General features: G+C 44.7%; 1 protein-coding gene across 3 annotated transcripts in view; it reads left to right on the top strand.

The window, feature by feature from the left end:
• Positions 1-22,853, top strand: part of GRIK5 (glutamate ionotropic receptor kainate type subunit 5) — a 107,292-nt gene that overhangs the window by 82,906 nt on the left and 1,533 nt on the right. For all 3 annotated transcript variants that reach the window (XM_070764058.1, XM_070764060.1, XM_070764059.1), the window contains 10 exons: positions 2,217-2,321; positions 4,247-4,354; positions 7,350-7,553; positions 9,572-9,685; positions 13,059-13,168; positions 14,165-14,338; positions 17,133-17,298; positions 18,791-19,016; positions 20,121-20,249; positions 21,691-21,812. In XM_070764058.1, the coding sequence (XP_070620159.1) occupies positions 2,217-2,321; positions 4,247-4,354; positions 7,350-7,553; positions 9,572-9,685; positions 13,059-13,168; positions 14,165-14,338; positions 17,133-17,298; positions 18,791-19,016; positions 20,121-20,249; positions 21,691-21,812 (1,458 nt within the window). The remainder of the gene's footprint in view (positions 1-2,216; positions 2,322-4,246; positions 4,355-7,349; positions 7,554-9,571; positions 9,686-13,058; positions 13,169-14,164; positions 14,339-17,132; positions 17,299-18,790; positions 19,017-20,120; positions 20,250-21,690; positions 21,813-22,853) is intronic.

Raw genomic sequence — 22,853 nt, 5'->3', positions numbered from 1 at the left:
GTTTGGATTTGCCCAAACCAAAGGTCAGATCTTCTCAATCGGAGCAAATATGCCAATTGCCCCTAGGTTCCCGAAGAGAATCTGTGGCCACTGACTTTTCTTCTCTTGCAAACAATGGATGGAAAATGTATCCAATGAAGTGTTAGATTGCAATACTGCAAGCTACGGGGTGGACAGAAAAACGGAAACACTTGATTTTTTTTGACATCCTAATGTTTGAACATGTTCAAACCAATCAAAATTTGACATATCTTAATGTGTTCTTTTAAATTCTGTTATTTGATATGTTTCTTTAAACTACCTTTTTTTTAAAACAGAAATTTAAGTAAATGGGTTATAACCTTCTAGAAATGGCAGACCTCTCAGACTTTCAAAGAGGCCAAATTGTTGGTGCTCGAATGGCAGGCGCTAGTGTAACAGAAAGTGCCCGAATGTTTGGCGTTTCAAGAGGTCATGTCTCAAAATTAATGACTGCTTTGGAAAGAGAAGGGAAAACGTCCTCAGCCAAGCAAGGTCGAAAGTCGAAGTCGTCTGAGAGAGACCAGTCGGACTCTAAAGCGAATGGTTAGAGCGGATCGCAAGACCACAGCTCCTAAAATCACTGCAGAGCTCAATAGCCATGTACAGAACCCAGTTTCCACAAAAACTGTTCAAAGGGAGCTTCACAAATCTGGATTCCACGGAAGAGCTGCAAGGTGTTTCCATTTTTTGGTCCAACCCCTATACTGCTGAACAGTGGCTGCTAGCAGTTTGGCAGATCGAATCTCAGTCGGTTCAAGGTTGTTGACTCAGCCTTCCGTCCTTCCGAGGTGGGTCAAATGAGGACCCAGATTGTTGGGGCCAATAGGCTGACTCTCTGTAAACCGCTTAGAAAGGGCTGTAAAGCACTGTGAAGCGGTATACAGTGTTCCCTCGATTTTCGCGGGTTCAAACTTCGCAAAACGGCTATACCACGTTTTTTCAAAAATATTAATGAAAAAATACTTTGCGGTTTTCCCCCCTAAACCACGTTTTTTCCTGCCCGATGACATCATATGTCATCGCCAAACTTTCATCCGCCTTTAATAAATATTTTTTAAAATAAACTTTAATAAATAAACATGGTGAGTAATAATCTAAATGGTTGCTAAGGGAATGAGAAATTGTAATTTAGGATTTTAAAGTGTTAAGGGAAGGCTTGTGACACAGTTCATAGCCAAAAATAGTGTATTTACTTCCGCATCTCTACTTTGCGGAAATTCAACGCGGTCTCGGAACGCATCCCCCGCAAAAATCGAGGGAACACATAGCTAGAGGTATAACAAGCAGGAAGAGGGAGATTGTGATCCCCTTATATAGAGCGCTGGTGAGACCACATTTGGAATACTGTGTTCAGTTCTGGAGACCTCACCTACAACAAGATATTGACAAAATTGAACGGGTCCAAAGACGGGCTACAAGAATGGTGGAAGGTCTTAAGCATAAAACCTATCAGGAAAGACTTCATGAACTCAATCTGTATAGTCTGGAGGACAGAAGGAAAAGGGGGGACATGATCGAAACATTTAAATATGTTAAAGGGTTAAATAAGGTCCAGGAGGGAAGTGTTTTTAATAGGAAAGTGAACACAAGAACAAGGGGACACAATCTGAAGTTAGTTGGGGGAAAGATCAAAAGCAACATGAGAAAATATTATTTCACTGAAAGAGTAGTAGATCCTTGGAACAAACGTCCAGCAGACGTGGTTGGTAAATCCACAGTAACTGAATTTAAACATGCCTGGGATAAACATATATCCATTGTAAGATAAAATACAGGAAATAGTATAAGGGCAGACTAGATGGACCAGGAGGTCTTTTTCTGCCGTCAGTCTTCTATGTTTCTATGTTTCTATGTAACACTGTATAAGTCTAAATGCTAAACGCATCCAAGATGGGAAGGTACCCCTTTCAGAATCCTCCCCTCCCTTTTCAAAATTTGGCAAGGGGGAAAAAACCCCCTCAAAGGGAGTCGAAGTCCAGAAGTCTAAAACCGCCCGTGTTTGGAGACCACTGACCTAGAACGTGGGATAATCTTCTCCCTTATTTGGGAGATGAAGAGATCCAGAATTCTCCCTTCTCGAGCTAATTGTAACTCGTGAGCCAGTTTTGGCCGAGCCTCACTCTTATTCTCCCGTGTTCTTCTCTCTGTCTTTTTTGATTTGTATCCTATTCCTCTGTCTCTCCATCCCTGGCCAGGTAGAGTATGACGGGCTGACGGGACACGTGGAATTCAACAGCAAGGGTCAAAGAACCAATTATACCCTGAGAATTCTGGAAAAAGGACGACATGGACACCGGGAGGTAAGACTGCTAGAGTTTGAGTTTAAGGTGCCAAGATTACAGACTTGTAAACGTTTGTTTAGTGACTGTTCAAAATTATGACAGCACTGGGGGAAAAAAAAGATTTTTGTTCAGATCAACAATGTTCAGTTCTGGAGGCCTCACCTACAAAAGGATGTGGATCAAATTGAACGGGTCCAAAGACGGGCTACAAGAATGGTGGAAGGTCTCAAGCATAAAACCTATCAAGAAAGACTTCATGAACTCAATCTGTATAGTCTGGAGGACAGAAGGAAAAGGGGGGACATGATCGAAACATTTAAATATGTTAAAGGGTTAAATAAGGTCCAGGAGGGAAGTGTTTTTAATAGGAAAGTGAAAATAGGAACTGGCAACCCTTCACTGTATGGATGTATGTATGTATGGATGGATGGATGGATTGATTGGATTTGTATACCGCCCCTCTCCGCAGACTCGGGGCGGCTAACAACAGTGATAAAAATGAGCATGTAACAATCCAATACTAAACAACTAAAAAAACCCTTATTATAAAACCAAACATACATACAAACATACCATGCGTAAATTGTAAGGCCTAGAGGGAAAGAATATCTCAGTTCCCCCACGCCTGACGGCAGAGGTGGGTTTTAAGAAGCTTACAAAAGGCAAGGAGGGTGGGGGCAATTCTAATCTCTGAGGGGAGTTGGTTGCAAAGGGCCGGGGCCGCCACAGAGAAGGCTCTTCCCCTGGGTCCCGCCAAACGACATTGTTTTGTTGACGGGACCCGGAGAAGGCCCACTCTGTGGGACCTAACTGGTCGCTGGGATTCGTGCAGCAGAAGGCGGTCCCTGAGATAATCTGGTCCGGTGCCGCTGTGTTAGGCACTTTAACAACTTGTCAGGCCCAAAGCCATTATGTGAAGTTAAAGGCTTTGTCCTGCCACAGTTAGCAGTGATAGGGAAACGGGAGGGGTGGAGAGGGAGAGAGATTCATACCACCACACATTCCTTTACGCAGAGTCCAAGGTCAACTGAACAAAAGAAGAAGCCAGTGAATCCCTGCACCGGATTGGCCCACGTGATTGCACTTGTGGGTGTGGGGATGTTAGATGAACCCTTAACCTGGATGGGGAACTGAAGCGTGGCCTTCTTTCCCGGGTGCTGGACTGGAAACGCCTTCTGGTCACTTTCGACAATCCTCGGCCATGAGACACAAACGTTGGGAGTGCGTGTTTTCAGAAGAAAAACTAACTTGGGAACCCATTGCTTTATTAAGTCTTGTATAAAAATTAAACACTAATAGTATTATTAGCTATTGGCCTTCGGGAGAGGGGTAACGTAGGCCTGGCTTTCCCGTCGTAGGCCGGGCGGGGGGGGGGAGCCTTGACCTTAAAGGGTGGGGAGGTCGGTTTGAGCTGGAGACTTGGGCCTGGCAGCAAGACCCAGCCACGAATGCGAGGCAGGGGGTTAAGTTCTTTTAAACTATTTTCAGAGGTTTTGGTTCTATTGTGGATGTTTTATATTTTTGCTATGAGCCGCCTGGAGTCCCTGGAGAGTTGGGCGGCCTAGAAATTGAATGAATGAATGAATGAATGAATGAATGAATGAACGAACAAACAAACAAACAAATAAATAAATAAATAAATAAATAAATAAATAAATAAATAATTTAGTGTTGGAATGATGGCCACGAATTCAACATGGCTATGCTAATAAATCGAACCTTGTGTGAGAGCACAGGAGTGGAATGTGATTTATTTCTCAGATGCTATTTGGTTCGTTCACACAACTGCAGTGGTTCACTTTCATGTCACCACTGTGGGATGGAGTGAGACTCACTCAGAAGCCCTCTGGCTTAGCGACCGAGATATTTGACTCAATGGTGGTCACAAGTCGAGGGCCGCCTGTGTACAGGATGAATCTAGCAAGAACCTTCTTTCTCCACAGATTGGGGTGTGGTACTCTAACAAGACTCTTGCGATGAATGCCACAACGTTGGATATCAATGCCTCGGAGAGCTTGGCGAATAAGACTCTGGTGATCACCACCATCTTGGTAAGGGTCTCCCTTGTCTCATTCGTAGCGGTGTTTCTCCACCTTTTGAAAATCAGGCTTTAAATGGTTGTGCAGGTGACCTGGTTAAAGTCAACCGAGGTTGCAAAAGACGACTGGGAGGCCTTGGAGATGTGAAAGCAAGGAAGCTGTAGAAATGGTGAAATCTACCTATTGTATTTTTCGGAGTATAAGATGCACCTTAGTTTTTGGGGAGGAAAATAAAGGGGGGGGGGAATCTGCCTACCAGATATGCATCTGGCTAGTGTCCTTAGTCTGGTCAGCTTCAGCACATTATTTCATCCCCTGGTTAGGTCTTGATTCAGAGAGAGTAACGATGAAAGGGTTTGCAAGCCGGTAAGAGCTGGGAAAATCATTAGCACTTCAATCATTAGGGCTGGAAAGAAACATTCGGAGCAAGTTAGAGCAATGAAAAAAACCCTGCAAAGACTTAGGGCTTGGAAAACATTCTGTGCAGAGAGTAACAATGAAAGAACCTGCAAGGTTAGAGCTGGGAAGATGAATAGCACCTGGTTAGGGCTGGAAAGAAACTTATTCGGAGCAAGTTAGAGCAATGAAAAAAACCTGCAAAGACTTAGGGCTTGGAAAACATTCTTCGCAGAGAGTAACAATGAAAGAATCTGCAAGGTTAGAGCTGGGAATATCGTTAGCACCTGGTTAGGGCTGGAAAGAAACTTATTCGGAGCAAGTTAGAGCAATGAAAAAAACCTGCAAAGACTTAGGGCTTGGAAAACATTCTGCGCAGAGAGTAACAATGAAAGAACCTGCAAGGTTAGAGCTGGGAAGATGAATAGCACCTGGTTAGGGCTGGAAAGAAACTTATTCGGAGCAAGTTAGAGCAATGAAAAAAACCTGCAAAGACTTAGGGCTTGGAAAACATTCTTCGCAGAGAGTAACAATGAAAGAACCTGCAAGGTTAGAGCTGGGAAGATGAATAGCACCTGGTTAGGGCTGGAAAGAAACATTTGGAGCAAGTTAGAGCAATGAAAAAAACCCTGCAAAGATTTAGGGCTTGGAAAACATTCTTCGCAGAGAGTAACAATGAAAGAACCTGCAAAGTTAGAGCTGGGAAAATCGTTAGCACCTGGTTAGGGCTGGGGGAATTTATTATTATTATTTTTTTAAAAGCTACATTCAGAGTATAAGACGCACCCGAATTTTCAGCCTCTTTTAGGGAGGAAAAAGTTGCGCCTTATACTCCAAAAAATATGATACCTTCCCTACTGGTTCAGAAACGTGTGCTTCACCCCCTGCTCCTGTTGACTGCGCTTTTTCACCCTCTGCGCATGTGCAGAAGGCTTTGCGCATGCGCAGAGTATAAAAAGCAAGGAAATGGTGACGTCCAGAAGAGTAGGCGGAACCTTGCGCTACTGCCGCGACTGGTTCATAGTGGCATACTTCCCTTTACATAGAGTAGTGAAGACTGTTGTGGTTGGCTCACATCCAGCCCCTTTGGTCATGGACTTTGAGGAGAATGAACGGGGTCCATCTGGATATCATAGGCCAGTATGTTCATCAGAGGACATCGAACAGTGAGAGTGAGGGAGAGTGAGGGCCTGGGGACCCTCCAGAGGCTGCAGAACCCCCAGCTGTGGTAATATCAGGGTCAGATGAACAGGGGGATATTGTGGACCCCATATTAGATGCTAGAGTCAGAAGAATGCGAGAGAGACGAGTATTTCTGGCAACGTAGATCTAGGCATAGCTTGCCATCACAGATAGTATAATAGGAGAGGACGATGGGAAGTTCCATTGCAGAAGTTCAACGTTCTTTTATGGAGAGAGAGAGAGAACTAGCAGCCAAAGTGTTTTCTCCTTTAAATCTTTCTGCAACCCTGCAACCCTAGCTTTGGAAGGCATTTGTGAGTACCTGTCTCCATTGAGAATTAATTACTTGAATTTATGACTCTCGTTTGGCTGCTTGTTACCAGCTGTGCCAATAATGCTGGACTTTTGACAGTCATCTGACATTCCTCTGATTGCATTGCTGTCTCCAGCACATTTCCTTGTAAATAGACAGCTATACATAGTGATTTGGCTTCCGAGTTTTCATTGGGGCTTAATTATTGCTAATTAACTGGGCCGGATAGAACAATGCCTTCCTCCAAATAGTTTGGAGTAGTTCTTCACTTCCTAAGAAAATAGTTTAAAACAGCTATTTTGAACTGGTCAAACTCTTCCAGCTCATCTTAGGCTGAAAATGGGAGGGTGGCTTTTGATGGGTAGATGATAATTAATGTTTGGCATGTGCTTCCTTACAATGGACTAGTGACAAGCATGCTTCAGTTGAGGAGGGGTGAAAAATAAAAGAGAATTAGGCGAATTTTAATGAAGAGCTGTGATTGCGGCTGTGTTTTTGCACCTGAGTGGGTACAGAGAAACAAAAGGCACAGATTGTTGGGTGGTTATGATGTGCTGTTGTTGAACCTCTGGAAGGATGTGGTTGGTTCCTCTAACCATTCAGCAGAATAGAGGCAGGGACCAGGGGCTCTTGAACTAATTTCAGAAGTGCTCTGTAAGTGGTTAGGACAGATTTCGGAGCGAAAACCATGGCTCCCTTCCCTGGTAGGCTAATGAATGGGAAGGGAAAGATAGAAATAGAGGGAAAGAGAAAGAAAGGACAGGAAAAAGGAATCCCATCCTCTCGTGGCCGTTAGATAGCATCTGACAGATAGCTCAGAGAGTCAATTTGGCCTAGTGATTAAGGTGCTGGCTTATAAACCAGGAGACAGTGAGTTCTAGTCCTGCCTTAGACATGAAAGCTGGCTGGGAGTTTTTGGACCAATCATTAGGAGACTCTTCAGTTGTAGTCCTGCCTTGGATATGAATTTGGGCCAATCATCAGGAGTCTCTTGAGTTCTAGTCCTGCCTTAGATATGAATACCTGGGTTAGTGACATTGGGCCAATCATCAGGAGACTCTTGAATTTTAGTCCCATATGCTACTTCGTATATTATCCCAGCTTTCCCTCTTACAGGAGAATCCCTACATGATGCGTCGGGCAAACTTCCAAGAACTCTCCGGTCCTGCGCAATATGAAGGCTTCTGCGTGGACATGCTTCACGAGCTCGCCGACATCCTTAAGTTCCGTTTCCAGATCAAACTGGTGGATGATGGACTTTACGGGGCTCCTGAACCTAATGGGTCTTGGACTGGCATGGTGGGAGAACTCATTAACAGGGTAAGACTGTTAGGAAAAGCCCAGCCTTCTTCCTCTTTCTTTCTTTCTTTCTTCTTCTTCTTCTTCTTCTTCTTCTTCTTCTTCTTCTTCTTCTTCTTCTTCTTCTTCCTTCTTCTTCTTCTTCTTCTTCTTCATCTTCTTTTTCTTCTTCTTCTACTTCTTCTTCTACTACTACTTCTACTACTACTACTTCTTCTTCTTCTACTTCTTCTTCTTCTTTTTCTTCTACTTCTTCTACTTCTTCTACTTCTTTTTCTACTTCTTCTTCTACTTCTACTTCTTCTTCTACTTCTTCTTCTACTTCTTCTTCTACTTCTTCTTCTACTTCTTCTTCTTCTTCTACTACTACTTCTACTACTTCTTCTTCTTCTACTTCTTCTTCTTCTACTTCTTCTTCTTCTACTTCTTCTTTTTCTACTTCTTCTACTTCTACTTCTTCTTCTTCTTCTTCTTCTTCTTCTACTTCTTCTTCTTCTTCTCCTCCTCCTCCTTCTCCTTCTTCTGGCTCGCCTACTACTCACCTACTACTGAGTAAATTGTGAGTCATTCGTACATTTGTCATTTGCATTCTCTGGCTGGGGAGTTCTGGGAGTTGAAGTCCAAATATCTTCAAGTTGCCCAGGTTGGAAAACACTGGGTTAGACCACAATTCAACATTTGTTTGCGGGCTGTGCTTAGCCGGCACAGAAAGGCTGTGTACAAATGACTCACGATTTACTCAGTAGTAGGCGAGCCAGAGCTGGATTCAAACACTGGATAAGAAAGCAGCAAGGAGACTTCTTTTCTGGTTGTCTCTCTTGGAAGTTTCTGCAAGACAAATTTGGAAGCTCAGATCAATCATCCTCTTTTAACGACCCCATAATCAGGCAAGGGTTTCCCGTCACCAGTGCTACTGGTGCGCTAGCGGTGATTGGCACGAGAGTGTGTGTGTTTGGTAGGTTGGCGGGCGCACGCCAGTGCAAAATTCTGCACATTCTGCGCATGGGCAGGAAGCTAAATCTTCTGCCATGATGCTCGTGTGCAAGAGATTTCACTGGTTTTAGGCGATTTCTTTGCTTCGATGCATGCACAGAAGCAAAAAAAAATCCACTGAAAACCAGTGAAATCTCACATGCGCGAGCATCCTCATTATTATTATTATTATTATTATTATTATTATTATTATTATTATTATTATTATTATTTATTGGATTTGTATGCCGCCCCTCCCCGCAGACTCGGGGCGGCTAACAACAATAATAAAAACAACATGTACAATCCAATAATAAAAAACAACTAAAAACCCCTATTATAAAACCAAACATACCATGCATAACTTGTAATGGCCTAGGGGGGAGGAATATCTCAACTCCCCCATGCCTGGCGGCATAAATGAGTCTTGAGTAGTTTACGAAAGACAGGGTGGGGGCAGTTCTAATCTCCGGGGGGAGTTGGTTCCAGAGGGCCGGGGCCGCCACAGAGAAGGCTCTTCCCCTGGGGCCCGCCAAATGACATTGTTTAGTCGATGGGACCCAGAGAAGGCCAACTCTGTGGGACCTTATCTGTTGCTTGGATTCGTGCGGTAGCAGGCGGTTCCGGAGGTAATCTGGTCCCATGCCATGTAGGGCTTTAAAGGTCATGACCAACACTTTGAATTGTCACCGGAAACTGATCGGCAACCAATGCAAGCCACGGAGTGTTGAAGAAACGTTGGCGAATCTTGGAAGCCCCACGACGGCTCTCGCGGCTGCGTTCTGCACGATCTGAAGTTTCCGAACACTTTTCAAAGGTAGCCCCATGTAGAGAGCGTTGCAGTAGTCGAACCTCGAGGTGATGAGGGCATGAGCGACTGTGTGCAATGACTCCCGGTCCAAATAGGGTGAGATTTGCCTTTCATGTGGGCGCACCGCTGACACAGAACTATGGGTGCAACTCCATTTTTGCTATCGCTTCCAACCAGCCGGTGAAAACCTAGAGAGCAACGGGCCGCTGCGATGTGCAGGTGACAAATTATCCTTCCCTCTGTTTCGCTTTTCCAGAAAGCTGACCTGGCCGTGGCTGCCTTCACCATCACCGCTGAACGGGAGAAAGTTATCGACTTCTCCAAGCCCTTCATGACTTTGGGAATCAGCATCCTGTACCGTGTACATATGGTAGGTACAACCCCGTCTTAAACGCGGAGGGAAGAAGGGCGGGAGATTATTTATTTATTATTATTATTATTATTATTATTATTATTATTATTATTATTTATTGGATTTGTATGCCGCCCCTCTCCACAGACTCGGGGCGGCTAACAACAATGATAAAAAACAACATGTAACAATCCAATTTAATAAAACAACTAAAAACCCTTATTATAAAAACCAAACATACACACAAACATACCATGCATAACTTGTAATGGCCTAGGGGAAGGAATATCCTAACTGCCCCATGCCTGGCGACAAAGGTGAGTCTTGAGTAATTTGCGAAAGACAAAGAGGGTGGGGGCCGTTCTAATCTCTGGGGGGAGTTGATTCCAGAGGGCCGGGGCCGCCACAGAGAAGGCTCTTCCCCTGGGGCCTGCCAAACGACATTGTTTGGTCGACAATGTCTGGGATCTGGGAGAAATCTGAGGTCATTACTTCCTTCCGGCAGGGGTGAAACGCTTCCGGTTCGCTTGTTCCTGTCGGGCATCGTAGAACTGGTCACAGAGGGAGTGTGAGGCTTCGCCCTCTTGCCCAGATGCCGCCATTTGGGTTCTTTTACCCTCCGCGCATATGCAAAGCATTTTGTGCATGTGCAGAGGGTAAAAGAACCCAAATGGCATCATACGGGCGGGTGGGCTTCGTGACCGGTTCTCCATCAACCAACAGGCACAAGGAAACCAGGAGCATTTTACCGTTGCCTTCAGGCCTTTCATTAGTTCTACTGAGCCAAGACTTGTTAACAAAACTGCACCAGTGAAGGATTGCCGTCTTCGCTGCTACTGGTGCGCCCTCCAAGGCCATTGGGTGCGCATGGTTCCAGCGGGGACACACACCCGTCGGCACAAGAATTGGTTTCTGCCGAGTCCTCGGAAACAGGCGGCATTATTATTATTATTGTTGTTGTTGTTGTGTTGTTGTTGTTGTTGTTATTATTATTATTATTATTATTATTATTATTATTATTTATTAGATTTGTATGCTGCCCCTTTCCGTGGACTCGGGGTGGCTCACAACACAATAAAACAATTCATAACAAATCTAATAATATACAATTTAAAATTTAAAATAGTTAAAAAAAACCATTTTTAAGCAGACATACCTACAAACATACCATACATAAATTATATAGGACCGGGGGAGATATCTCAATTCCCCCATGCCTGACGACAAAGGTGGGTTTTGAGGAGTTTACGAAAGGCAAGGAGGGTAAGGGCAGTTCTAATCTCTGGGGGGAGCTGGTTCCAGAGAGTCGGGGCCACCACATAGAAGGCTCTTCCCCTGGGGCCCGCCAACCAACATTGTTTAGTTGACGGGACCCGGAGAAGGCCGACTCTGTGGGACCTAATCAGTCGCTGGGATTGTTATTGTTGTTTTGTTGTTGTTTTCTTGTTGTTGTTGTTGTTATTATTATTATTATTATTATTATTATTATTATTAAAATGTTACATTAGGACATGCGTGAAAGTGAGATTTTGGTGATTTTTGTTGATATTTATGCTTCCGCGCGTGCGCAGAAGAAAAAAATAGGCATATATCACCAAAATCTCACTCGCGAGATTGTGTTCACACATGATATCATTTGCTGCACATGAGTAGAAATGAAATCTCAGGCAGGGCCGTGCATTTGTGCATCGGGACAGCGCAGCTGCTCTCACATCCCAAAAATCACTACCGGAACGTAGTACCTGACTGTTCAGGTAACAGCCCATTCCTGAACTGCACCTATGAAATCTAATGCTATACAGTAGTACCTCTAGATACGAGCTGCTCCACATGCGAGTATTCCAAGATACGAGCCACGAGGGGAGAGAAATTTCTTTTCAAGACCCGAGCTCAAATTCGGGATACGAGCCGAGCATCCACTAGGTGGCGCAAGAATCCTTGCTTCTGGTTATCTTGGAGGGGAAAAACAAAGTCTAAAGCCACTTGTTCCAGATACGAATTGTTCGACATACAAGCTCCCTTCTGGAACGAATTAAACTCGTATCTAGAGGTACTACTGTATTTACAACACAGGATGTTCCTCTGCTTGGAAACTTCCAGGTAGATGGACCTCAACTTCTAAATTCCTCAATCAGCCAAGAAATTCTGAAACCTAGTCCACTTATAGAGCAGCAGTTTAATGATTACGGACGCTGAAACCAAGGCGTTGGGAGTTCTAGTCCTGTCTTGGGACACCAAATTAACATGGTGGCTATGGGCCAGTCGCTCTCTTAACCTTAGAATAGAATAGATTTTTTTTTATTGGCCAAGTGTGATTGGACACACAAGGAATTTGTCTTGGTGCATATGCTCTCAGTGTACATAAAATAAAATATACATTTGTCAAGAATCATGTGGTACAACACTTAATGATTGTCATAGGGGTCAAATAAGCAATGAAGAAGCAATATTAATAAAAATCTTAGGATATAAGCAACAAGTTACAGTCATACAGTCAACATGGGAGGAAATGGGTGAAAGGAATGATGAGAAAAACTAGTAGAATAGAAGTGCAGATTTAGTAGAAAGTCTGACAGTGTTGAGGGAATTATTTGTTTAGTAGAGTGATGGCGTTCAGGAAAAAACTGTTCTTGTGTCTAGTTGTCTTGGTGTGCAGTGCTCTGTAGCGACGTTTTGAGGGTAGGAGTTGAAACAATTTGTGTCCAGGATGTGAGGGGTCAGTAAATATTTTACCCGCCCTCTTTTTGACTCGTGCAGTATACAGATCCTCAATGGAAGGCAGGTTGGCAGCAATTGTTTTTTCTGCAGTTCTGATTGTCCTCTGAAGTCTGTGTCGGTCCTGTTGGGTTGCAGCAACAAACCAGACAGTTATAGAGGTGCAGATGACAGACTCAATGATTCCTCTGTAGAACTGTATCAGCAGCTCCTTGGGCAGTTTGAGCTTCCTGAGCTGGCGCAGAAAGAACATTCTTTGTTGTGCTTTTTTGATGATGTTTTTGATGTTAGGTGACCATTTTAGGTCTTGAGATATGATAGAACCTAGAAATTTGAAGGTCTCTACTGTTGATACTGTGTTGTCTAGTATTGTGAGAGGTGGAAGGGTGGAAGGGTTTCTCTTAAAGTCTACCACCATTTCTACGGTTTTGAGTGGGAGGAGGGAGGCCAACGGCAATCATTTCCAAATCCACCCACCCCAAACCCTAAAACAGTGCCAGGACTTTGGAGGTAGAGACACACACACAAACACACACAAACACACACGGACAGAGGGAGAAATTCACATTGGTAAGTTTGCAGAAAACATATTTAATGCAACACACTCTTTGGAACTATTTGATATTTGGAAATGCAGAAATATTTCATTGAACCTATTCTAATTTTTTTCCCCTAGGGACGCAAACCAGGGTATTTTTCCTTCCTGGACCCCTTTTCCCCAGCTGTTTGGCTTTTCATGCTTCTTGCCTATCTCGCGGTCAGCTGCGTCCTCTTTCTCGCTGCTCGGTAAGTCCTACCTATAAGAGCTTCACCCTAGAACAGTGTTTCCCAACCTTGGCAACTTGAAGATATTTGGACTTCAACTCCCAGAATTCCCCAGAAAACCCAAGCTGTGAGCCAGAGAGCTATAAATCTTAGCCTTCAAAGTGTTTTTAGCAGCTTGGACAAAACTTGCCGTTCAGTAAAACTTTGCAAATCATAACACAGGCGTGAAGGAAAAGGATTCAAACTCGGATAGTCCTCTCAGCTCCGATTCTCCTGCAGCCAAAATGAGGAACATTGTTTGCCATGCCCACCTCCTCTTAGAATGTCCCTTATATCCTGGCAAGGCGTGGCCAAGTGTCCCATTGATCTATTAATACCAAGAACCCCTTCTTTTCAGATATTCATGTCTAGACCATATTCTCCCGACCCTTGCCACCTCTATGTTGGTTGAGGCAGGCAGGGTTCCCTTGGGTACCCTTTGTTGGGGGTCAAGGGGAAGGGAGGGTTTTGCCTTCTCTTTCTGCTCAAGATCTCCACTGTGGGCCACTGTGGGACACAGTGCTCAAGATCTCCACTGTGGGCCACTGTGGGACACAGAATGCTGGACTCAATGGGCTTGAGCCCGATTCAGCCTGGCTCTTCTTTTGTTCTTATGCATAGAACAGGGGGTCCTCCTCCTCTAAGTCCCCATTCTCCTCTACTCACTCAATACCATACAGACTCTAGTGATTCCTCAATCTCTAACTCCCCTTCACTCTCACTCTTGGACTCAGATGGCAAGAATACCAGCCTGCAATGCCATCTCCTGGTCCTTGAAATCCATGACCAGCTGAACCAGATGTGGACCGTTCACAACACACACCATCCAAAGGGTGTCCATCCCAAATTGGACATCTGAAAGTCTGTAGAGTTTTTCAAGTTAGAAGAATCGCATTGCAGAGGGAGAGGGGAGACAGCCTACAAATTGTAATAAATAAATAAAAGGAAAGAAGCCTGAAATGTTTATTCCGTCTGCAGGCTGAGCCCTTACGAATGGTACAACCCTCATCCTTGTCTCCGGGAACGTCATAACATCCTGGAAAACCAGTACACGCTGGGAAACAGCCTCTGGTTCCCAGTCGGGGGCTTCATGCAACAGGGATCGGAAATTATGCCCCGAGCTCTTTCTACCCGTTGTGTCAGCGGCGTCTGGTAAGTAAGTGCTTGGTCAGTAACGGGCAGCCCAAATTTTTACTGCCATACTGTGGGTGTGGCTTATTTTGTGGGGGTGGCTTGATTGTCATGTGACTGGGTAGGAGTGACTTGCCGGCCATGTGATCAGGTGGGAGTGGCTTGAACGATCACCATCTGGTTTTATTTCTCTAAATTCTCCCATCACATTGCTTTTAACTATAACTGCCATTTGCTTTATAATTATCCATCATATATTTAACATCCTATTAATATCCTCTTGCACTTTGTGTTCCAAAAGTTCTGCACTACTGGGCATTCCCAAAGCATATGCATAAAATCTAATAGATAGATAGATAGATAGATAGATAGATAGATAGACAGACAGACAGACAGACAGACAGACAGACAGACAGACAGACAGACAGACAGACAGACAGACAGACAAACACTCCTTTATCTTGACACCCATGCCAACAAGTATTTTTAACATTCTGCTGGAAATATGCAAGCTGGTCAGAAGGTCCCAAAAAGGGATTCACCTAATCCCAGGAACGCTGCTTATCAGAAGTTCTCCAAAGGTGGCTCATGTAACCCAGGGACCCAGATCATAAATAAATTGAATTTTGAGCCCGTGGCCATGAGGAATAGTACCACGGACATAAGTGTGAAAAACTTGAAGTCATGTTTTCCTGCGTTGTCGTAAGTTTGAACGGTCACTAAACAAATAGTTGTAAGTTGGGGACCGCCTGTCAATTTGCAACAGGTTTGGAACACTCACAAATATCGTTCTTACCTCCCAATTACTTTGAAATATTTAATGTCTAGTTGCTGTTGCTGTTGTCGCCATCGTTTCTGGAACACAGTCACCTCTTAAACGCATCGTGCCAGCACCTACAGATTTCAACGTTATTTAAAGGAATACTAATGAGATTTGCAATCCTTAATTGGGAGCTTAATTGGCACTAAAACTTTAGCTGATTAATCAGTGGGGAGCATTTTTTAATTGGTGAGAACAACACTTCATCTGTGGGATTGTACATTAAGGGCATATTGGTTTTGGCATGTTGATGCAATAGGCAATAATTTTTTTCCCCTTTTTATGTGATGATTCCGAAGGAGGAATATTGGAGTACAGTGCTCCCTCGATTTTCACGGGTTCGAACTTCGTGAAACGTCTATACCACGGTTTTTCAAAAATATTAATTAAAAAATACTTTGCGGTTTTCCCCCCTATACCACAGTTTTCCCGGCCCGATGACGTCATATGTCATCGCCAAACTTTAGTCCGCCTTTAATAAATATTTTTTAAAATAAACTTTAATAAATAAACATGGTGAGTAATAATCTAAATGGTTGCTAAGGGAATGGGAAATGGTCATTTAGGGGTTTAAAGTGTTAAGGGAAGGCTTGTGACACTGTTCATAGCCAAAAATAGTGTATTTACTTCCGCATCTCTACTTCGCGGAAATTCGACTTTCGCGGGCGGCCTCGGAACGCATCCCCCACGAAAATCGAGGGAACACTGTACAGTGTTCCCTCGCCACTTCGCAGTTCACCTTTCGCGGACTCGGTGCATCGTGGGTTTTTATAAAATATTTTTGATTTTTTTAAAAAAATTCTCACCAATGACAGTACAGTGTAAAGTACCAACAACATCAAATGGCTTAAATACATCAATAATTCAATTTTAAAAGTTATGGTATACAAGTCCAATGCTACCTCCTTTACTTTTGACATCTGGATAATAAATAGCTGCTCAGATTTCCTTATATTATATTAATATGCTATTCGCTAAAACATCTTTTGAGCTGATCCAAATTTTAAATGCCTCAAGTTAATTAGGCTGTAGTATTTCAGTTAATGTTTACAGTAATCCCTCGCTACCTCGCGGTTCATCTTTTGCGGATTCGCTACTTCGTGGGTTTTCAAAGGGGGCTTAATTCCATTAAATCCATTGAAAATTTTAAATCCATTAAAAATCCATAAAATTCTTCTATAGTACTACTGTACTCTAATAAAGAAACTGGTAGGAAATCACATGTAGTTCCACCTGAGAAACATTATAGAATGACTGTTTAATGCAAAGGGTGGGTTTTAAAAGTCCAAATACTCGTTAAATACATTAAAAAAATATCTTTCCTCTACTTCACAGAAATTCATTTTTCATGGGTGGTCTTGGAACGCATCACCCGCAAAAAATGAGGGATCACTGTATTGACTTGTTATTATTTAGGGGACCATCTTCTGCCTCACAATTCTCAGCAACCAATCAGATCCCACAGAGTCGGCCTCCTCTCGGTCCCGTCAGCGAAGTGATGCCGGCTGGCGGGACTGCAGGGGAGGGCCTTCTCTGTGGTGGCTCCGGCTCCCTGAAACCAATCCCCCCCTGGAGATTCACACCACCCCCACCTTCCTGGCCTTCCGAAAGGCCTTAAAAACATAACTTTGTCACCAGGCCTGGGGCCGTTGAGCGATAACACACTGTGATGAATGATTGATGGATGTTGAATGTTTTTAATTTGGGGGTTTTAATTATTGTGTATTGTTTTTTATTGTTGTACATTGCCCTGAGTCCATCATACATCGAATGAATTAAATTAAACTAAATTAAATTGTAACAATGAGTTTCAGCGATGTCCAACTTTGAGTGATCTGTTACAGATAGGCCTCGGGTTACGACCATAATTGAACTCGCCCGCTGGTCTCGCCAAGACTTGTTTGTTCATTAAAAGCTGGAGGTGAAAAGCAGGGATTTTTTCCCCTCGTTGTCTCTCTCAAAATCGAACTGGGCTTCTTTGCTGTTGTGATCAAGGTGGGCCTTCACGCTGATCATCATCTCCTCCTACACGGCCAACCTTGCTGCCTTCCTCACCGTGCAGCGCATGGAGGTGCCTATAGAATCGGCGGACGACTTGGCCGACCAAACCAACATTGAATACGGCACCATCCATGCCGGTTCCACCATGACCTTTTTCCAGGTGAGAGCCTCTGCCCCAAAGACAAATTCCTTGTGTGTCCAGTCACACTTGGCCAATAAAATTATCTTCTCTTCCCTTCCCTTCCCTTCCCTTCCCTTCCCTTCGGTCCTCTCCTCTCCTTCTCCTTCTTCCCTTCTCTTCTCTTCCCTTCCCTTCACTTCACTTCACTTCCCTCCCCTTCCACCCCACTCTTCCCTCCCTTCTCTCCTTCCTTCCCTCCCTCCCTCTCTCCTTCCTCTCCTTCTTTCCCTCCCCCCTTCCTCTCTTTTCTTCCTTCTGTCCATACCTCCTTCCTTGCTTTCTTTCTTTCTTCATTCATTCATTCATTCCATCCTTCCTTCCCTCCCTCCTTCCTTCCTTCCTCCCTTCTTTCTTTTCTTCCTCCCTCCCTTCCCTCTCTCTTTCCCTCCCTCCTTCCTCTCTTTCCTTCCTTCCGTCCATACCTCCTTCCTTGCTCTCTTTCTTTCTTTCTTTCTTCCTTCCATTCTTCCTCCCTTCCCTCTCTCTCTCCTTCCTCTCCTTCTTTCTTTTCTTCCTTCCTCCCTCCCTTCCCTCTCTCTCTCCTTCCTCTCCTTCTTTCTTTGCTTCCTTCCCTCCCTCCTTCCTCTCTTTCCTTCCTTCCATCCATACCTCCTTCCTTGCTCTCTTTCTTCCTTCCTTCCTTCCTTCCTTCTTCTGGCAACGGTATCCATAGTAACAGCAGCCCTCTCTACTCCAGGAGACATTAACAAAGGGGAATCAATCATGAGGCAAGGTGGCAGGCCTTGATGACAGGAAAGGAAAACCTACACCTGCTTTTGCTCAGATCTCTGAAAATTGGTTTAAAAAAAAAAAAAAATCCTGATCCCAAAAGCGTCGATTGTTGCAGTCTATAAGGCCATCATTATTTAAACAAGGAGACTGGCTTAGCCTTGCCATGTTTAAAATGCTTGGCTTGTATAATTTGGTGGTTTTTTTTAAATTAAAAAAAAGGATTCTAAAAAGCTGCCTTCTTTATCTGACTCTGCAAAAAGAACTCCTGATTTTAATGATAAGCTGAAGCAAAACGAGACCAATCCCCCCCCCCGCCCCCCAATCTAGAGAGGCAGGAAAAGAAATATGTGTCTCTGTTATAAATTCCTTGCAAAAAGTTTGCGAGAGCAGTGAGTGAAATGAACCATAAAGGCAGGAGTCATTCTACTCTACCATACCTGAAAACGGTCCATCTGTCCCACTGTCCATCAGTACTGCAGGCCTCTAAAGCTGACTGCTAGATTAGCAGGTCAGCGATTCAAATCTCATCACTGGCTCAAGGTTGTCCCATCCTTCCATCCTTCCGAGGTGGGTCAAATGAGGACCCGGATTGTGGGGGCAATAGGCTGGCTCTATTTAAAACAAGGGCTATTGCTAACATGTTGTAAGCTGCCCTGAGTCTAAGGAGAAGGGCGGCATTTAAAAAACCGAATAAATAAATAAAGCTCCTGAGATTTTGTTCCTCTCTTTCCCCGATCAGAATTCTCGCTATCAAACTTACCAGCGCATGTGGAACTACATGCATTCAAAGCAGCCGAGCGTCTTCGTAAAGAGCACGGAGGAGGGAATCGCTCGGGTGCTGAATTCGAAATACGCCTTCCTTTTGGAAAGCACGATGAACGAATATCACCGGAGACTCAACTGCAACCTTACCCAGATCGGGGGGCTACTAGATACCAAGGGCTACGGCATCGGGATGCCCCTGGGTGAGCAGCGGTAACTGGCTTGGTTTGGAGGAAGAGGGGGAAGGGGGAGGAGGAGGAGGAGGAGGAGGAGAGGTACGAGAAAGAGAAGAAGGAGAAGAAAGAGGGAAGAGGAGGAGGAAGAAGAGGAAGGGGGAAGGAAGAAGAGAGGGAAGAGGAGGAGGAAGGGGAGAGGAAGAGGAGGAGGAAGAAGAGGAAGGGGGAAGGAAGAAGAGAGGGAAGAGGAGGAGGAAGGGGAGAGGAAGAGGAGGAGGAGGAAGAGGAAGGGGGGAAGGAAGAAGAAAGGGAAGAGGAGGAGAAAGGGGAGAGGAAGAGGAGGAGGAAGAAGAGGAAGGGGAGAAGGAGGAAGAGAGGGAAGAGGAGGAAGGGGAAGAGAAGAGGGAAGAAGAAGAAAAGAAGGAGGAGAAAGGGGAGACGGAGGAAGAGGAGAAAGAGGGGAGAGGAAGAGGAAGAAAGGGAGGGGGGAGGAAAAGAGGGAAGAGGAAGAGATCAAGGAGAAGGAGAAATAGGAAGAAGAGAGGGAAGTGGAGGAGGAGGAGGAGGAGAAGTAAGAGAGGGAAGAGGAGGAGGAAGAGGAGTCAGGGGAGAAGGAGGAAGAGGGAAGAGGAGGAGGAAGTGGAGGAGGAGACAGAAAAGGAGGAGGAGAAAGAAGGAAGAGAAGGAGGAGAAAGAGGGGAGAGGAAGAGGAGAAAGAGGAAGAGAGGGAAGAAAAGAAAGAGGAGGAGATCAAGGAGGATTTGAAAGAGGGAAGAGGAGGAGGAGAAAGAGAAAGAGAGAGAGAAGAGATCAAGGAGGAGGCAAAAGAGTAGGAAGAGAGGGAAGAGGAGGAGGAAGAGGAGAAGGAAGAAGAGCCAGGGGAGAAGGAGGAAGAGGGAAGAAGAGGAAGAGAGGGAAAAGGAGGAGGAGGAAGAGGGAAGAAGAGGAAGAGAGAGAAGAGGAGGAGATCAAAAGAGGAGGAAGAGAGGGAAGTGGAGGAGGAGTAAGAGGGACGAGGAAGAGGAGAAAGAGAGAAAGGAGGAGGACAAGAAGGAGAAGAGGAGGAGGTGGAGATGATAGAAGGCAGCTGACGGGTGTCTCGTGGTCGGCCTCCTTATCCTCCCGCAACAGGTTCTCCGTTCCGGGATGAAATCACCCTGGCCATCCTGCAGCTCCAGGAAAACAACCGATTGGAAATCCTGAAACGCAAATGGTGGGAAGGAAGCAAATGCCCCAAAGAGGAAGATCATCGGGCCAAAGGTCAGAGGTTAACTAGTAGAAAACATTTAACATTCGTTAAATGAGTCTGTCCCATTTTACGACTTTTTTTGCCACGGTTGTTAAGTGAATCATTGCGTTTGTTAAATTGGTAACGTGGCGGTTAAGTTAATTCGCTCGTCAGAAGACGAATTAAGACGCAAAAGTGGATCACGTGATCTCAAAACTCCGCGACCGTCATAAATAGGATCCAGTTGCCAAGTACCTGAATTTTGATCATGTGACCATGAGGATGCGGCAATGGTCGTAAGTATGAAAAACGGTCGTAATTCAGGGGGTTTTTTCCCCCAGTGCTGTTGTAATTTTGTGTAGTCACTAAAGGAACTGTTGTATACGAGGACTGTCATGGGAGGGTTTGCTTGCAATCCCAGATGTCAACTGGAACTCATTGCAACTTTGTACGCGCACTAAACAAACGGTTGTAAGTTGAGGACCACCTGCTCTCCCTACTCAGACACACACAGATATACCAGGGTCGCCCAGAAAGTAATGCATCACATTTTTCTTCTCAGCCTACAGTAATGATACGAATGCGAAACTTTAGATATACATTATTTGGATTGTCAGGAGTGCGTGAGTAAATTTTGCATTTCTTCAGACAGATAGCGTAGCTGCAGCAGTGTTTCCAAATGGCGCATGTCGTCATTGAATTTCTCACTGCAGAGAAAGAAACTGTTGGGAACATTCACAAACATTTGTGTACAGTTTATGGAGAATTTGCAGTCGACAGAAGTACGGTTAGTCGCTGGGTACAGAGGGTGAGGCCACTAGAGGTGATTCACACAGTGCAGAAATGGCTTCGTGACCAGAACAAGGAGTAGTACCGACAGGGCATACATGCCCTTGTGTCTCGCTGGAGGAAGGTCATCATAAAACGGGATGGAGATTATGTGGAAAAATAGGGAGTGTAGAAGAAACCTCATTCTTTCTTGTGTGTAAGTTTCATTGTGTTCAATGAATGATTGTTGAAGAAAAAAATGTGGTGCATTACTTTCTGGGCGACCTCGTACTAACTTGAATTAAAGTTCACTTTGAGAAATAACATGTTCGGATATTCAGTCTAAAGTCATACACATAAGTCAGAATAACAATCCAAATATTACCAAGTAATAGTCTTTCTTACCAGTTGTCTTTGTTGCAATCAGCAAACGAAGATATCCCGCCTAAACACATTTTAGCTATAATACATAACTACAATACAGAGAGATAGCAGAGAAAATGCAGAGCAAACCTAGCACTGAGTAGCCAGAGAAACAAAGAGGGTGACTCATAGAAATAAGCTATAAACTCTGGCTCCCTCTTGTGGCAGTCTGCAACACCTGCAGCCAATTTATTGCCAACCCAACAGTTATGGACAAAGTCCTAACAGACTCTTATCCTGGCCTGACAACTTTTATCACTCACACGTCTTTCTTTATTCCAGGGTTGGGTATGGAGAACATTGGAGGAATATTTGTGGTGCTGATCTGTGGGCTCATCATTGCCGTCTTTGTGGCGGTCATGGAATTTGTGTGGGCCACACGGCGCTCAGCGGAGCATGAAGAGGTGAGTGAAGATTAAGAGTTAGAAGGGACCTTGTAGGTCTGTGATGGTGAACGTAGGGCATGGGTGCCACAGGTGCCACACGGAGCCATATCTGCTGGCACGCAAACCGTTGCCCTAGCTCAGCTCCAACATGCATGTGTGTGCTGGTCAGCTGATTTTTGGCTCATACAAGGGTTTGGGGAGGGTGTTTTTGGCTTCCAGAGAGCCTCCGTGGGGATGGGGAAGGGCGTTTCTACCTTTCCCCCGGCTCCAGGGAAGCCTTTGGAGCCTGGGGAGGACAAAACATGAGCCTACTGGGCCCACCAGAAGTTGGGAAACAGGCCGTTTCTGGCCTCCAGAGGGCCTCCAGGGGCTGGGGGAATAATAATAATAATAATAATAATAATAATAATAATAATAATAATAATAATCTACGAGAGAAGGCCGAGTCTACCGAGAGGGGCGGCATACAAATTTAAATCATAATCATAATCATAATCATAATCATATATTAGATTTGTATGCCGCCCCTCTCCGAGGACTCGGAGTGGCTCACAACAAACAATACAATATACAAATCCAATTTTAAAAACAATATTTAAAACCCTTATTAAGAAACAATCACGCAATCCAAACAAATCAAATATAAAGCGGAACAGCCGAGGGGCATATCAATTTCCCCATGCCTGGCGACATAGGTGGGTTTTCAGGAGTTTACGAAAGGCAAGGAGGGTGGGGGCAGTCCTAATCTCTGGGGGGGAGTTGATTCCAGAGGGTCGGGGCCGCCACAGAGAAGGCTCTTCCCCTGGGTCCCGCCAGACGACATTGTTTTGTCGACGGAACCCGGAGAAGGCCAACTCTGTGGGACCTAATCGGCCGCTGGGATTTGTGCGGCAGAAGGCGGTCCTGAAGGTATTCTGGTCCGATGCCATGTAGGGCTTTATAGGTCATAAAGCTGTTTTTGCCCTCTTTTTGCCCTCTCAAGGCATTGAATTATGGGTGTGGGCACTCATACATGCGCGATAGCCCGCACGCCCACTTTTTTGGCACCCAAGGGAAAAA

The sequence above is a fragment of the Erythrolamprus reginae genome, chromosome 11 (assembly GCF_031021105.1).
Source record: "Erythrolamprus reginae isolate rEryReg1 chromosome 11, rEryReg1.hap1, whole genome shotgun sequence".
Taxonomy (NCBI): Eukaryota; Metazoa; Chordata; class Lepidosauria; order Squamata; family Dipsadidae; genus Erythrolamprus; species Erythrolamprus reginae.
Note: the sequence above shows the minus strand (reverse complement) of the source record. Positions and strands in the feature narration are given on the sequence as shown.